The sequence below is a fragment of the Saccopteryx leptura genome, chromosome X, assembly GCF_036850995.1.
Source record: "Saccopteryx leptura isolate mSacLep1 chromosome X, mSacLep1_pri_phased_curated, whole genome shotgun sequence".
Taxonomy (NCBI): domain Eukaryota; kingdom Metazoa; phylum Chordata; class Mammalia; order Chiroptera; family Emballonuridae; genus Saccopteryx; species Saccopteryx leptura.
The window spans coordinates 77056128-77073040 of NC_089516.1; the positions used below are offsets into that span (position 1 = coordinate 77056128).

Sequence of the window (16913 nt, forward strand, 5' to 3'; positions counted from 1 at the left end):
TAAGAAATGACTGGGTCAAAGAAAAATAAAAGCAGAGATCAAAAGATATATAGAGACAAATCAGAGTGACAACATGACATACCAAAACTTCTGGGATGCAGCGAAAGTAGTAATAAGAGGGAAGTTTATATCCTTACAGGCTTATATCAAGAAATAAGAGAGATCCTAAGTATACAATCTAACATCACACCTTAAGTAACTAGAAAAAGAAGAATGAAGACAACCCAAAGTCAGCAGAAGAAAAGAAATAGTAAAAATTAGAGCAGAATCAAATAAAATTGACAACAAGAACAACAACAACAACAAACCTATAGAAAAAATTAATACAACAACAAGCTGGTTCTAAGGAAAGCTTAATAAAATCAACAAACCTCTGGTTGGACTCACTTAGGAAAAAGAGAAATGACTCATAAAGAAAATGAGAAATGAAAGAGGAGGAGTTACCACAGACAGATATTCAAAGGACCACAGTAGAATACTATGGAAGATTATATGCCACCTAGAAGGAATGGATAACTTTTTAGAACTATACAATCCTCTTAGACTAAATCATGAAGTAGAAAACTTAAATAAACTGACAAACAGTAAGGAAATTGAAATAAATATAAAAAACCTCCCCCCAAAATAGAAGTCCAGAACCAGATGGCTACACTAGTGAATTCCACCACACATTCAAAAAAATTTGTTACCTATCCTTTTCAAAGTCTTCCAAAAAATTTAAGAAAAGGCAATACTCCCTAACTCATTTGATGAGGCTAACTTATATAACCCTGATACCAAAACCTGGCAAGGATAACAAACAAAAAAAGAAAATTACAGACCAATATCTCTGATGAATACAGATGAAAAATCCTAAACAAAATACTAGCAAATCAAATAAAACAAAACATTAAAAAAGTAATACATCACAATCAAGTGGGATTCATTCCAGGACCACAAGCATGGTTCAAAACATGCAAATTGATCAATGCTATATACCACATTAACAAAACAAAGGACAAAAATTATATGATCTTATTAATAGATGTTTTAAAAACATTCATTAAGATACAACATCCATTTATGATTTAAACAATCAGTAAAATGGGTATAGAAGGAAAATATTTCAACATAATAAGTACCATATATGACAAACCATTAGCCAATATCATAATGGTGAGAAGCTAAAAGCTTTTACTCTAAAATCAAAAACAAGAGAAGGATGACCACTCTTGCCACTCTTATTCAACATAGTTCTGGAAGTCCTAGCCAGAGCAATTAGTCAAGAGAAAGAAATAAAAGGCATCCATACTGGGAAAGAAGAAGTAAAGATATCACTTTCTGCAGATGACATGATTCTGTATATAGAAAATGCCAAAGACTCCACTGAAAAACTATTAGAAACAATAAACAAATACAGTAAAGTCTCAGGATACAGAATCAATATACAAAAATCTACTGTTTTCCTATATGACAACAATAAAACCTCAGAAAGTAAAATTAAAAAAAAAATTCTTTTACAGTTGTAACAACAACAAAATAGGAATAAACTTAACAAAGGATGTGAAAGACCTATGTATCCTGAAAACTATAAAGCTTTATTAAAAGAGATTTAAAAAAACAATTAAATGAGGCATTTTGTGTTGGTGGATTGGAAAAATCAACACAGTTAAAATGGCCATATTACCCAAAGCAATATGCAAAGTTAATGCAATCTCCATCAAAATCCCAAAGTCATTTTTTAAAGAACTAGAACAAAAAAATCACCAGGTTTATGTGGAACCATGGAAGACCCTGAATAGCCAAAGCAATCTTAAGAAAAAAATACAAAGCTTGAAGTAGCACACAACTGGACTTCTAAATTATACTTCAGATCCACAATAATCAAAACAGCATGGTGTTGGCAGAAAAACAGACATGCAGACCAATGGAACTGAGCCCAGAAATAAACCATATGTATATGTGCAAATAACTTTTGACAAAGGAGCCAAAAATATACGATGGAGAAAGAAAAATCTCTTAAATAAATGGTGCTGGGGAAATGAGAAAGCCTCATGCAAAAGAATAAAATTTGATTATAGATTGTCCTCATGCACAAAAATTAATTCAAAATTAATCAAAGGCCTTGGCCGGGTGGTTCAGTGGATATACTGTTGGCCCGGCATGTGGACATCCTGGGGTTTAATCCCCAGTCAGAGCACACATGAGAAGCGACCATCTGCTTCTCTCCCTGCTCCATCTCCCCATTCCCTTGCTCCTCCCCTCCCGCAGCTAGTGGCTCAATTGGTTTGGGCATCAGCCTCAGGTGCTGAAAATAGATAAGTGGATTCAAGCATCAGCCCCAGATGGGGGTTTCCAGGTGGATCCCGGTCAGGGTACATGCCAGAGTCTCTCACTATCTTCCCTCCATTCCCTTAGAAAAAAAAAGAACAAAAAACCTAAATATAAGATCTGAAACAATAAACTACATAGAAGAACACCTAGGTACCAATCTTAGGGAACTCAGTCACAGAGAACATTTTATGAATTTGAACTCAAAGGCAAGAGAAGTAAAGGCAAAAATAAGTGAATGGGACTTTATCTAACTAAAAAGCTTTTGCACAGCAAAAGGAACAGACAGCAAAACAAAAAAGCAGCCACCCAAGTAGGAGATATTATTTGCAAACAACAGCTCTGACAAGTGGTTAATATTCAATATCTATAAAGAACTCATAAAGTTCAACAACAAGCAAACAATCCAATTAAAAAATGGGGAGAGGACCTGAACGGACACCTCTCTCATGAAGACATACTAACAGCAAATAGATCGATAAAAAGATGCTCATCTTCCCTAGCTAATAGAGAAATGCAAATCAAAACTACAATGAGCTACCACCTCACACCTGTTAGATCAGCTAAAATAAGTCAATCAGAAAAAGCTAAGAACTGTATGATTTCACTCATATGTGGGATCTAAAACTGAGACTTATAGACAGAGGCAGAAATAAAGTGGTTACCAGGGGGAGAGGGAAGGGAAGAGGACTAAAGAGGGCCAAACATATAGTGATAGAAATTGTTTGACTTTGGGTGATGGGCATACAACACAATGAATAATTCACGTGCCATTGAAGATGAACACTTGACACTTATATGTTCCTATGGACCATTGTCTTTCCATTAAATTTAATTTCTAAATAAAAAAATGCATTACTTTTTAGTGGTAATTGTAGTCCTTCCACAACTGGAGGGTTGGTTATGAGATGAATATATTTCTTGTCTCAACTTCGATAGTTCCTTACAAATAAAAGGCATTATAATTATTTAACAGTAGAAACATGAGGTAAACTGTATGTCTGATCATTTAATAAAGTTACTAATAATAATTACTTGTCCTGCTTCCTTGTAAGCCTTAAAATAAAAATGTTCCAATCCCACTTGTTGATACTATACAGGGGTAAGCAAGAGTAGGTATAGAGTTATGAGTACAAAGGTTTATGCTTGTATTATCATTTATTAATTATTGTATTATTTTCCATATGAACAACTGTAAACCTACTTTTTCCCACCCCTGTATATTCTTACTTCGTGGTACCCAATAAGTTACATTATACATCTATGTAGGAATCCATGAACAACTCTAAAATTTCTATATTTGAGGGATAACATGAGATTGATTGGCATGGTTCTCAAGATGATGTGAAGGTTTTTGTCCTAAAAATCTTGACAAGTATTGCCATAGCAGAAGAGTTCTGAAACTTACATATGGAAACCGGTATTGTTTCCTAAAAGAAAGTCAATCACAGAACTACAATTACCATTTGTTCAGTGACAGCAATGTAACGTTACCACCATTGTTGGTAGTTCCTTCCTTCAGTGCTGATTTTGTAACAGATCCTGGCTTCATGGTACAGATACAGAGAGAAATAACAGTCCCTTGTTGAAGCAGCTAATAATCTACTAAGGTGCAACAATCTTATTGGGAGGTTTGCTGATAATGAGTTATAAAATCAATTATCCTAAAAATATTAAATGCACAGTGGCACTGATTTTTGCTTCAATTCTAGCTTTTGTTTGAATTATTTTCTCTGAAATAGAAATCTTCTACCTCTTCACATTCACATTCTACTTCATGAAGAAAATGAATCTCGGAAGTGTGTCTTCCTCTACTCTCCCTGGAAAGCATTCATCCCACAGGACTGAGTCCCACCCCACCCTTAGCCCTTTTGGCCTTACCTCGGACTGACGCTTTATAAGGGCATCTTTCTCTTCCAGCAAGCTTGTCAGTTCATGAAGCTTGAATTGGAAGTCACTGCAACTTCCTTCTCTTCTCGAAATATCTTTTTGGTATTGATTTAATTGAGTCTACAGATTTGAAAAGAAATGAAAATTATTTTGATTCTCATTCACAAAACAGGTAACTGAGTTCCAGAGAAGTTAAACGACATGAAGTCATATAGCCAACTATGAAATGAAGAGCAAAATACCGATAAACATTTATAGAGCTTTATGAGTATAAAATATGAATTCAAATGCAAATTTAACCATTTTTCATTTTAAGAAGTGCTTTTACTATTTCATAAAGGCATTACTTTATTCACAGTCTTAGGTCATAATAATTAAAATAAAGCTGAGAGAACAGGCACTTTGGATTCTTTCAAATTCTAATTAAGGAAAACTCGGTAATGATGACTGATATTAGATCACGATTTGCAGTTTACAAAATATCCTGCATGACTTATCTCAGGATTCACAGCAGCCTTGTGAGATGAGTATTATTATAATACTTATTTACAAAATAAACAGCTGAGATCCAGAGACATTAAATGACACCGTTATATACCTAATAAGAAACATAGCTGCATCTCACTCAAGACAAGTCGTCTAATACCCCTAATCTTGTCCGTTCTCCTCTGTAGTATATTATGTGCGCACAGATGGCTATTAGGTTGAAGAGTAATTAGTAATGTTGGGATGAAAAAGAAACTAATGGAGGAGATGTGCCGAAAAACCAGTAGGCTTTTGAACAAATTATATTTTGTTTTATTTCTATTTTTGTTCAGGATTTTACAGCAATATTTGGAGAGAACAATCTGTGTTCAGTTATGCCATTAAAATACATGTATTTAGCTACATATAGGAATTATTAAATTGAGTTAATCAATTTGATCTAAAATTTCAAGGTCAAGAAATGCATACTGACTCTCATATATATCACCCTTATTTGATGCCAGTTACACATACATAATTTAACATTGTTTTCCCTTTTATGTTTGACAATGGTCTCACTATGCATCACTCCTCTAAGTCAGGTGAGGATATTTATGAAACCAACTGTTGTTTTGCTGGGTAATCTCAAATGTTTCTCTTGCCTGCATAAACATGCCTTAGTTAAAATCATAAAGGGTCTCCCTGCTATCAAGTAAATAAATATGTAAATATTAAGAGCCAAACCCTAAGCTTAATGGGTTTTGTTATTCCTTAGAAAAGATTAAGCTAAATTTGAAGACAATGTAGCAATATCCTTATGTAGTCACATGTGTTCAAACAAAAGGTTCTATAGCATATTCTTAAAACTCTACCTTTACTTGATTTTTCCTTGTAGCTTTAAACTTGAAACCATTATTATCTTAGAAATGTTGTGCTAACCTGGGTATTTATGCAGTGTAGGATCAACATACCCTTAGCTTGCAGATCTCTCTATCTTTCTCCATTCTTAAGTTTTTTAGCATCTCCATGTAACGGCTGCCAATTTCATCCATTTTAGCCTGGAGCACTGGGCTCGTGCAAGTCTCAGAAACCTATACAAGACAGCATAACTTTCTGTAATTGGATTGTTATAAAGGAAACATAGTGTGTTATAAGATTTAATAGGTGAAAATCACATGATTTCATGAGAAATCGAAATAATGAGAGCAATTATTAAGAATGACATTATACAGCGCAAATGGCAGCAGGAAGACTTGCATGTGAGAACATCAAAAAGTTGTGCATGCATTTGCTCAAAATGAATAGGAACACATATACACACACATATATAGTTATACAATGAAACTACAAATGTATATATGTAAGTGTATATTTGTCAATCCTAAGATCACAATAGTTTAACTAAGGCAATAACATATATTTGAAACAAATTTTAATACCTGCATTCTAAGATTTTTATTTTCTTGCTCTAAATTATGTTTACAGTATTCCAGTTCCTTTAATCTATATTCCATGTCTGACAGTGTATGTCGAAAAGAGAGATTTTTTTCTTCTAACACTTGGCATTTTGAGGTTGAATCTTGAAGTCCTTGCTGTAAAGAAGACACAAATAAATAAAGACACATGTGTTCTACTTTTGGGAAAATAGTGCATTTTTTGGTGATTAGTTTTATAAAATAAAGCAAATATTTTTCCAGGCCAAGTTTTATTAAATATTGACCCCTTAAATTACAAGTTAAGTCAGCCATGTCAATATATGAGATCCATGCCATTAGTCTGACTTGCCTATCTAGACTGAGAAATAATCAGATCTAGATAAAGTTTCAATGCACCAAATTAGCAACATACTATTGATCATCTTTGACAATACTGTACCCTGCTTTCTATTATGCACCAAAATGACTCCATTCCTGATGATTTATGTGACAACTGGAAGCTGAGCAAAAACTTGCGACTTCTTTGGGAGGGAAAATTAGTAAGGGGTCAGCCTTAGAGACATATAACTATTCCCTAGGCATCAATTCTGCTCAGACACCTGTAGAATAACTGTAGAGTTCATTCTTTCACTTCTTCATTGAACAAACACATGTTAAGGTATATAAAAAAATTTTTCATGACATCATAGTAAATTAAATCAATGAGTGAACTTAGAGTTTCAATATTTATGTAATTCTTGTCACTCAACAGCACAGATAATATGGATTGTATAAACTTTATATCTAAAATATGTAAGGTTATCTTTTTCTGAGAGACTTTTCAGTTGTTAAAAATATTTAAGGTTACTCCATTCTCAAATGAATGAACTATCCCATCAGATTTTAACTATGTCTGGATTGTATCGCGTCAGTCCAATAAATACACCAATGATCCTGCAGAGGAAAGGTTGCCGATCTAGTTTATCATCAATGGAAATATCCAGTTACCTGCTGCTGACGATTATTGGCTCTCACTGATGCCAAGAGTTCTTCATATTCTTTTATTTGACTTTCTTTGAAAACCAGGTCTTTTTCAAGTCTTAACTTGTCATTTTCCAGGGACTGAAACAAAATTCTTTATTACAACTCAGAATTACAGAAACTTGCCCAAAGTCACGTAATACAAACATTGGTTTGCATTGGAAGGTTAACATAAGCACTTTTTATTTGCAGTTGCGTAATGAACAGAATTCTTAGAAGTTAAACAAAATATGAAATACAAATGTATAGACTCTTTAAAAACCTGCATATTGAAAGACACAACTTGATGGATTGACTAATTCAAAGTGCAATGAAGCAAAACCTTCTGAATGATTGGAATGTTTTGCGCCAATCTAGAAAGAGTTCTTGTTAATCCCAGCAGGTGGTAAATTTTTAAAGTAGAGTCTAAATGTGTTCATCAGAACCCAGAAACAAAACAAAACAAAAAATCCCACTCCAAAGTCCTCAACGAGTTATTCATTGTCCAAAAAACATTCTGAATGTAACTTGGCAATTGGAATCAAGAACACCAATTAAAACAGAAAGGGCAAATTCTTGGAGAAAGAAGTTTTCAAAGATTCAAAGAAATTCAGAGTATGCTTTATTATTCTGGAAAAGAAGGAAATTCTCATTTAATGAGTCAGATTAGCCTAATTTTACAAGATACTCCTTGGCTTTCAGAAGTAAATTATCTTCATGGCAAACTAATGAGAAAGTGCATTCCCAACTTTCTATCTACACAGTAGAGCTATTTTCTTCCTCTCAGCCTCAATTAACTGTTTCAAGGAAATAAGTATGTCTGGTTCAGTATAATGTTGTGTAGTACTAAATTTTAAAAAGGTGGACTGAATGCCTTGGCTTCTATGTCAGAAAGGCGGGAACTAGAAAGACTTTGGAAAAAAATAAAGATAAACATTACTGTCAAGTCATTTTGAAGATGTCCAAGCTCCTCCCGTATGTTGCTGAATGTGGACAGCACTAGCCGGAGTGACTTGTCAGACATAACCCTCATCTGAAGGAAGAAAACAATTAATAGTTTATTGTTACTAGCATTTAGAATTAGGTAATATCAATGGTAGTGATCTCATTTTTCTGTTTCTATAAGCAAACTTATTAACAGTTTTTATATTTGATGTGTTTATATTGTTAATAATGTACATACATAATTCAAGAAATTCTCCTGGGGATCATAGCTATGTAATTAGAACAAAATCTATTATTTTTTCCATGATGAAATGTCATCTTTTTCACAAGATAGAAATTAATCAGTAAATTCTCAGATTTACTTTTATTCTTTCTTAAAAGTTCAGAAGAGATAGGAAGTCAACCTTCAGATACTAAAATGCATCATCCTAAGTGTTCTACGAAATACATGAATTTCACCTCAGATGAGAAGCAAACGACACTACTTAAATTTAACCTTAAAGCATAGAAACATCTCATATTTTAAAGTGGGGAAAAAGCCATTTTACTAAGTTGAACTACCTTCTTCAAAGAAAATGTTTTTTTGTTGCTGTTCTTGTTGCTTTAGATAACTGTCATTTTTGGAAAGATGAAATAGAAATAATTTTCCCTATTTCTGCTAAAGTGTAATAAAAGCTCTGGGTGTTAACCCACAGTTATAAAAATACTCAAAAATGTAAAGAGAAAGAAGTCTGCTTTGTAATACTTCATATATCACACACTGGTGGTGTGGAAATCACTAACCCAGAAACACCAGTGGGTACAAATAATAAAAGTCCCTAGAAAAGCCTACTCTCTTGAGCCAAAGGACCATGAAAAGGGCAGCCTGACAGGCAGAGAACTTTTGGATAATACTGTATTTCCCCATGTATAAGACACACCTTTTTTCTGAAAAATTTGGGGTCTAAAAACTGGGTGAGTCTTATACAGTGATTGCAGATTTTTTTACTTGTATTTCCCACTTTCTTGTGCTTGTTTTTGCACTCATTGTTGAAGACAGTGATTCGTCATCAGACACAGATGAGCGCAAGCTAATGGATGGGAGCTTTGACAGTGATGAGGAGTTGTATGAATTTTATAATGAATAAAATTTGAGTTTAATAACTTTATGTAATATATTTTTTTCCAAATTTTGGGCCCCAAAATTAAGATGTGTCTTATACATGGGAACATCTTATACATGGGGAAATATGGTAATTACTATATTCCAGCTAAATACCACATTTAAAAATCCTGCAATTCTACTCCCCACCACAACCATCAAAGGCTAAAAAGGAAGCCTAGATTTTTCTCCTCACCAGGCTGTAAAAAGTTTCACCAACACCACTCACCACATTGGTGTTAGAAAAGGTCAGGTGGCCCTGGCTGGTTGGCTCAGCAGTAGAGCATCGGCCTGGCGTGCGGGGGGACCCGGGTTCGATTCCCGGCCAGGGCACATAGGAGAAGCGCCCATTTGCTTCTCCACCCCCCCTCCTTCCTCTCTGTCTCTCTCTTCCTCTCCCGCAGCCAAGGCTCCATTGATGGCCCGGGCGCTGGGGATGGCTCCTTGGCCTCTGCCCCAGGCGCTGGAGTGGCTCTGGTCGCAGCAGAGCGACGCCCCGGAGGGGCAGAGCATCGCCCCCTGGTGGGCGTGCCGGGTGGATCCCGGTCGGGCGCATGCGGGAGTCTGTCTGACTGTCTCTCCCCGTTTCCAGCTTCAGAAAAATACAACAAAAAAAAAAAAAAAAAGAAAAGGTCAGGTGGAGCGATGGGATTTTCATCCCCACTGGGCAAAAATTAGACCACAAATACCGTGCCATCAGTTGAGAATAAAAAAGGACACCACTCGGCCTCCCTGGTAGGGTGATGTCAGAGAACGCTTAGTGGAGTGTAAAGACTGTTATCACTGCCTGATGGAAATGAGACCACTCAACTTGCAGTGTCAGTGGAAGCCAAGTGGGGACAAGTAATGAGGTATTCCTTTCTATCTAAACCAGGCCCTGAAAAGGTGGGGGCCTAGTAGAGAGCCACAGTTCTTACCTCTGCTCAGGAAGAACAATAAGCTCTTTTCCTGATCAGTATCAACAAAGGCTAAGCAGGGAATGTGGCAAAACCAGATGGTGCCCTGCTCCCCCTGTTGTTTCAATATCAGCAGAGGCCCGCTAATAAAGAAGATCTGAAGAAGACCCAAAGTCATAACAGAATACTCGTAATGTCCAGGTGTTAAGTTTTAAAACATCACTCATCATTCCAAGAACCAGGAAAAACTCAACTTGATAAGAAAATATATGTTAATAGATGTTAACATCAAGATACCAGAAATGATAGAACTGACTAAAAAGAATTTTAAAGCAGACATCATAAAAATGCTTTAGCAAGAAATTACAGACTTAAAATAAATAAAAAAATAGGAAGTCTCAGCAGCAAAATGGAAAATCTTGAAAAGAAATAGAAGATATAAAAAATAAAAATGAATATTTTAGAATTGGAAAGCTCAGTAACAAAAACAAAAGCTTCAATGGACTAAAAAACAGAAAGGAAAGTACAAAGAATTAGTGAACTCGGAGACAAAACAATAGAAAGTACTCATTCTGAATATCAGAAAGAAAATAAATTGGAAAAAAATTGAACAGAGCCTCAGAGACTTGTGGGAGTATAAAACACATTTAACATTCATTTCATCAAAGTCCTAGAAAGAAAAAAGAAAGAGTGAAGCTGAAAAAGTATTTGAAGAAGTAATGACTGAAAACTTCCCCAAATTAGCAAAAGCCATAAACATACATATTTAAGAAGTTGAGCAAAGTCTAAATACAATGATCCAAAGAAAGCCATGCCCAGGCATATGGGTCAATTTCTTAAAACTAAAGATAAACTTAAAATCTTGAAAGCAGCAAGACAAATCTTAACTATTGAGAGTAACTTTCAAATTACAGCAGATTTGTCATAGAAACCATAGAGGTTAGAGGAAAGTAACACATCATTTTTAAATGCTGAGAAAGAAACAATTAACAACTACAAATTCTGCACCTAATGAAAATAGCCTTTAGGAATGAAGGGGAAATCACAATATTTTCAGATGAAGAAAAAATGAAAAGAATTTGTCACTAAAACCTACCCTAAATGAATAGTTAAAGGAAGTTCTCTGAAGAGAAAGAAAATGATAAAACAGATTTGGAGCACCAAGAAGGAAAAAAGAACACACACACACACACATATATACATACATACTTATTATATACATATTATATATATTGAAAGTAAAAGGTTGGAAAAGTTATACTGTGCAATTATTAAGCAAAAGAAAATAGGCATATTATATTTATATTAAATAAAAATTACTTCAGACCAAAGGAAATTACCATGGACAGAGAGGGTCCTTACATAATGATAAAAGGGTCAATCCACCAAAACAACATAGCAATCCTGAATATTTATGCATCAAACGACAGAGCTGCAAAATGTATGGAACAAAAACTGGTAGACAGAAAGGAGAAAGAGACAAATCCATAGTTATGACTGAAGAATTCTATACCCTTCCTTCAGCAAGTGATAAAGCTAGTTGGCAGAAAATGAGCAAGAATATAGAAGAACTCAACAACAGTATTAACCAAATAATCTAATCACCATTTATAGAAGACTCCATCCTACAACAGACACACGTTCCTTTCTTGTGCCCATGGAACATACAACAAGATAGACCATATCCTTTACTATACAACAAAACTTAACTGGGCCCTGGCCGGTTGGCTCAGTGGTAGAGCATCAGCCTGGCATGCAAGAGTCCCAGGTTCGATTCCCAGCCAGGGCACACAGGAGAAATGCCCATCTGCTTCTCCACCCCTCCCCCTCTCCTTCTTCTCTCTCTTCCCCTCCCGCAGCCAAGGCTCCATTGGAGCAAAGTTTGCCCGGGCGCTGAGGATGGCTCTGTGGCCTCTGCCTCAGGCACTAGAATGGCTCTGATTGTGGCAGAGCGACACCCCGATGGGCAGAGCATCGCCCCCTGGTGGGCATGCCGGGTGGATCCCGGTCGGCACATGCGAGAGTCTGTCTGACTGCTTCCCTGTTTCCAACTTAAGAAAAATACAAAAAAAAAAAAAAAAAAAAAACAACAAACAAAAACTTAACTAAATGGTCTCATATAGAATATGTGCTCTGACCACAATGGAATCAAACTAGAAACTGATAACAGAAAGACAACAGGAAAATATCGAAACACTTGGAAACTAAACAATACTCTTTAAATAATCCACCAGTCAAAGCAGAAATCTAAAGGGAAATAAACGCACCAGAGTGCAAGAGGGTGGGGAGGCAGAGGACAGTGAGGAAGTGATAAATACTGATGGAAGGAGACTTGACTTTAGGTGGTGAACACACAATACAATGTACAGATGATGTAATATAGAACTGTACACTTGAAACATATATAATTTTATTAACCAATGTCACCTCAATAAATCCAATAAAAATTTTTAAAAAGGTTGATAGAAAATGCATACAACTGAAAGAAAATGAAAATACATATCATAATTTGTGAGATGCAGCTAAAGCCATATGAGAGGGTATTTATAGCACTAATGCTTACATTAGAAAATAGGAAAGGTCTCAAATCAATAGTCTCACTTCCTATATCAAGATACTGGACAAAAAAGAGCAAAATAAACCAAAATCAAGCAAAGGAAGTAAATAATACAGACAAGAGCAAAAATCAATGGAAATGTAAACAGGAAAACAGCAGAAGGGATCAATAAAACTGAAATTTAGGTCTTTGGGAGAAAAATCAATAAGTATGATAAAACTCCAGCAAAGGCTGACAGGCAAAAAAGGAGAAGACACAAACTACAAGTATCAGTAATTAAATAAGAGTTAGTAATACAGATCCTGCAGACATCAAAGTGGTAATAAGAAAATGCTATGAACAACTGTAGTCATCTAAACTTGCCAATTTAGATGAAATAGACTACTTCCTTGATAGTCACAAGTAACCACAACTCACACAATAGGAAATAGATCATTTCAATAGAACTATAACCATTATGGCATTGAATTTGGAATTTCGAAAAACATCTACCAAAACAAATATCCAGGTCCAGATATTTTCACTGAAGAATTCTACCAAATGTTTAATAGAAGAAACAATACCAAGTATTCCAGAAAACAGAAAGGGAAGAACCATTTCTTATTTCATTTTATGAAGATAACTAATCTAAAGATAATACAAGAAAACCACAGACCAAAGTCTTTCATAGTCTTAGATGCAAAAATCTTTATAAGGAGTGAAGTTTTTTGTAAATACAGGTCATGAATGCACTTTGGATGAACATCCCACCTCCAGAGACAATATCAAGAATGTTTCCAAAAGTCAAGTTCTGCAGAGTGCATTTTTCCCCATACCGCTATCTCTAACACAGATGTGTGCGACTAAAAATAATAGTTCATTTAAGTTTTACAAATATGACACCAGGTTAAAAATTGTGATGATCAAATTGAAAGGTTTGAGACCAAATATAAAACTTAGAAATTGTCTTCACTAGACAACACAAGATTACCTTCAGAATCCTTCCTTGCAAGTACATGTATTCTTCTTAGTCATAGTCCCATGGCACCTACTGTGGCCTACCTCTCCCTTCTTTGTAGGGGAATTCACTGCCCCAGTGGTCTCAAACCATTCACAATTGAGGAAAAAAAGGTGCTTGCTTTTCCATCTCTCACCGCCAGGGTTAGAATGGGAAGGGGTAGAAATTAGGAGGGGAACAGATATAAGTTAGAGTCAGGTTTTGCTACAGCAGTGAGGGAAGACTAAAGACATTTAAAATTAAGGAATAATATTATTTCTGGAACGCTTGCCTGACTGCTAGTCGTGTAGTACTAGTGTTTGATGATCTGACCAAACTATAAGGCAACCTTTTTTTTCAATCAAAATATAATCGATTCTTGTAAAAAAGGATTTTTATTTGAAAAGTTCTGTTCTAAATTAAGGAAAACATTCTAACCTAACACTTTGTTACTGTTGTTCTTACACCCTCTCTCGCCACCCCCCCCCCCCACCACCTCACCTGCAGAATGTAGCGAATTTGCTGTTTTGTAAACTCTGACAACCCTTTAGGAATCAAGGATTCAATGTCTTCTGACTGTAAGAAAAGAGAGGCTTATCCATTGAGCAGTTAGTATTTTAAACTTGGTGTCAGCATTCCATAGACTTTTGTGCCTAGGGCTTATTTTTAGGGACAACAAAATACAGATGTCACTTTTCAGGCAATAGTTGCTACAAATTTCATTTCTAGCCTTATCAGTTCTTACTTTGAAAAAATGGATTATGCTACAGGCACTATGGAAAGAACCCTGAATTTCAGGCATTTTAGGGAAAAGCTTTGGGCAACCAATTTATGTTCTATTTGTAATTTTTTAAAAGAACAATTTAAAAACAAGATAGCCTCTTATATCCCATCAAGCACTTTATTTCAGTGTATCTTTTAACAACCAACTGGAAATTTTCTTGTATGGTACATATGACATTTTATTTAGAGGCTGATTTTACTGAAAATTTGGAGAAGTAAAACAATATTAAGCATCTATTGAAAATGTACATAGAACTCTGGTGGCTTGTGAAAGATGATGTTGCCACAGCAACATTGAGAAGCTTCAACCAATTTGAAGAACCTAAATTGAAGCCAGTGTTTTTTAAAGGCACTTGAGGGCTTACTGAATAATTGTAATAAATGCAGCACATCAAAACATTGGAAAGATAAAAATTAACACAAAAGAGACCACTGTGCTTTATTACATTAAAGTCCATCTTTATTTGATGACTTATTCCATTAAAATAATTATTAACAAAATGTGCATATGTAAAAGAATTAATACTTGAAAGAATACTTCAAGTTGCTGACTATTTGTCATGGGGCATACATGTTTCAAAATACGTTAAAGCTGACTTTGTTACTGATTTAGTTAATGTAGATTTCAGTTTTATGAAGCAGAGAATATGTGACCAATGAAATTTTAAATGTTCTGATAAGCAAAGAGAATTAAATCATAAAGTGGCAGCTGATAAAATATTTTTATGTGATGATTTAAGATTATTTCTTTTACAGCTTTTACAAAGATATAAATGGCTATATTATTTTAAAAACAAAATGATCATTATGTATTGTACCCAGTTCAATGAAAATATCAAATTAACCTGCTTCAGGTCTAATAAAGGTTCAAAACAAAAACAATACTATTAGTGCAAATATCAGAATTTGCTTTGCTATCAACTACATTTGTTTTTTAACTCTCTATACACTTACCTCATCTGCGGACTCAAAGTCCTGTTTGCTGCAAGAATAAAACAAAGATAAGACAAACTTAGGAAAAATGCATACCTTGATCATATGTGAATGCTAATATTCTAATTACTTTGTCTCAGTTTTCAATATATTATAATAACACAAGTTCAATTTATCATCCAAATGATAAAAATTAAAATAACTAAAATGGCCCTTCCAAAATATAAAGATAATTTTCCTGTAACTAGCATTTGTTAAAAATAAACAATATCCAAATAGAAAATTCGAAAGACTATGCAGAATCAGTTAGAACCATCCATTAACACCAGTGTGTCTGAGGCTAAATGTCAAAGTCCTCAGTGCCTGGCAATAAATGCTACTTGAGTGAATAAAAAAATAATAGTTGTTCTCTATTTACACCTCCTCCCTTTCTCCTTGTGATGCTCCTTTTCAAGGCTGGTTTCAACTTCGTTCTACAGTGCCTTCAAGTTTTATCAAAATCCAAGACTGAGTAACTCATCCAACCTACACAACTGTGTAAGTGGCAGAGACAAAGCTTACAGCGAATGTGAGTGTTTTGCATAAGGACAGACCTTAAGCAGCATGACCAAAATTTTCAGATAATAATAGAATTTCCAGCATCAAAATGAAGGTTTAGCAATGAGGGTTGGAGGCCAATTTTGAAGCCACGCTAAGTAGACAAATGAGGGAAGTGAATTGCTAGTGATTATGTCAGCCTGGCACTCGTTTCTTTGGAAAATGGTGAGAGCGGGAAGGATGCAGGGCTCGTGTTGTCCGTGGCAACAGACAGGCTTTTATTTTTACCTAAGTGCTCTCTCTGCACTTAGTGGATGAATTTGGCCCAACATACATGTAGGAAACAAGCTTCTCAAACAAAAAACCAGTACACACATTCTAACAAAAATATAGAATATTTTCAAGCAAGACAGTCATAGAATCAGAGGTATAGGATTTTGCCATAGCCTCAGTAAATAGAAAAGCATTTTAGAGGTATTAAGCTAGTACATTAGCTCTGGCATTTATCTTCTAAGTAAGTGCTTCTGAGTAATATATTGCTTATTGAAATAAATGGGCCACCCACTGTGCCTCAGCTCTTACCTCCATTTATAAAAATATGCCAGCTAATGTGGGGAGGAACCAAAGATACCATATCCCAAGACATGACTGCATGTGTGCAATCACATGTATGTGTGTATGTATGTATGTATGTATGTATGTGAGATTTCCTGTGTTGCCCCAAAGAATAGAAATTGTGGGGAGGCACTAGCAAAACAAAATGGAATATCTCCTACTTCTTTAATGTTTGACTAAAGTAACTGCATGCATATATTGGAAGGTGAAACAAGTTAACATGTGAATCACAATATAGATTTAGTAGTCTTGAATTACAGTTAACTGGAATCAGCACTGCATTAACAGGTCTTTTTGGTTTAAAATTCCAATTTCAATGCTGACCTGGTACACATGTCTCTAGTCTCTTACTTTTTTCTACAAAAAAAGTAAGCAATACAAAGAAACAAAACAAGAAACGGTCATAGCCCTTCATGTTGGAAGATTAAGC

General features: G+C 35.0%; 1 protein-coding gene across 1 annotated transcript in view; it reads right to left on the reverse strand.

The window, feature by feature from the left end:
• Window positions 1-16913, reverse strand: part of POF1B (POF1B actin binding protein) — an 83568-nt gene that overhangs the window by 14747 nt on the left and 51908 nt on the right. The window contains exons 8-15 of the mRNA XM_066356955.1: window positions 15353-15380; window positions 14117-14191; window positions 8041-8133; window positions 7089-7202; window positions 6105-6257; window positions 5637-5756; window positions 4192-4320; window positions 3170-3252 (exon numbers count right to left, since the gene is read on the reverse strand). Of these exons, the coding sequence (XP_066213052.1) occupies window positions 3170-3252; window positions 4192-4320; window positions 5637-5756; window positions 6105-6257; window positions 7089-7202; window positions 8041-8133; window positions 14117-14191; window positions 15353-15380 (795 nt within the window). The remainder of the gene's footprint in view (window positions 1-3169; window positions 3253-4191; window positions 4321-5636; window positions 5757-6104; window positions 6258-7088; window positions 7203-8040; window positions 8134-14116; window positions 14192-15352; window positions 15381-16913) is intronic.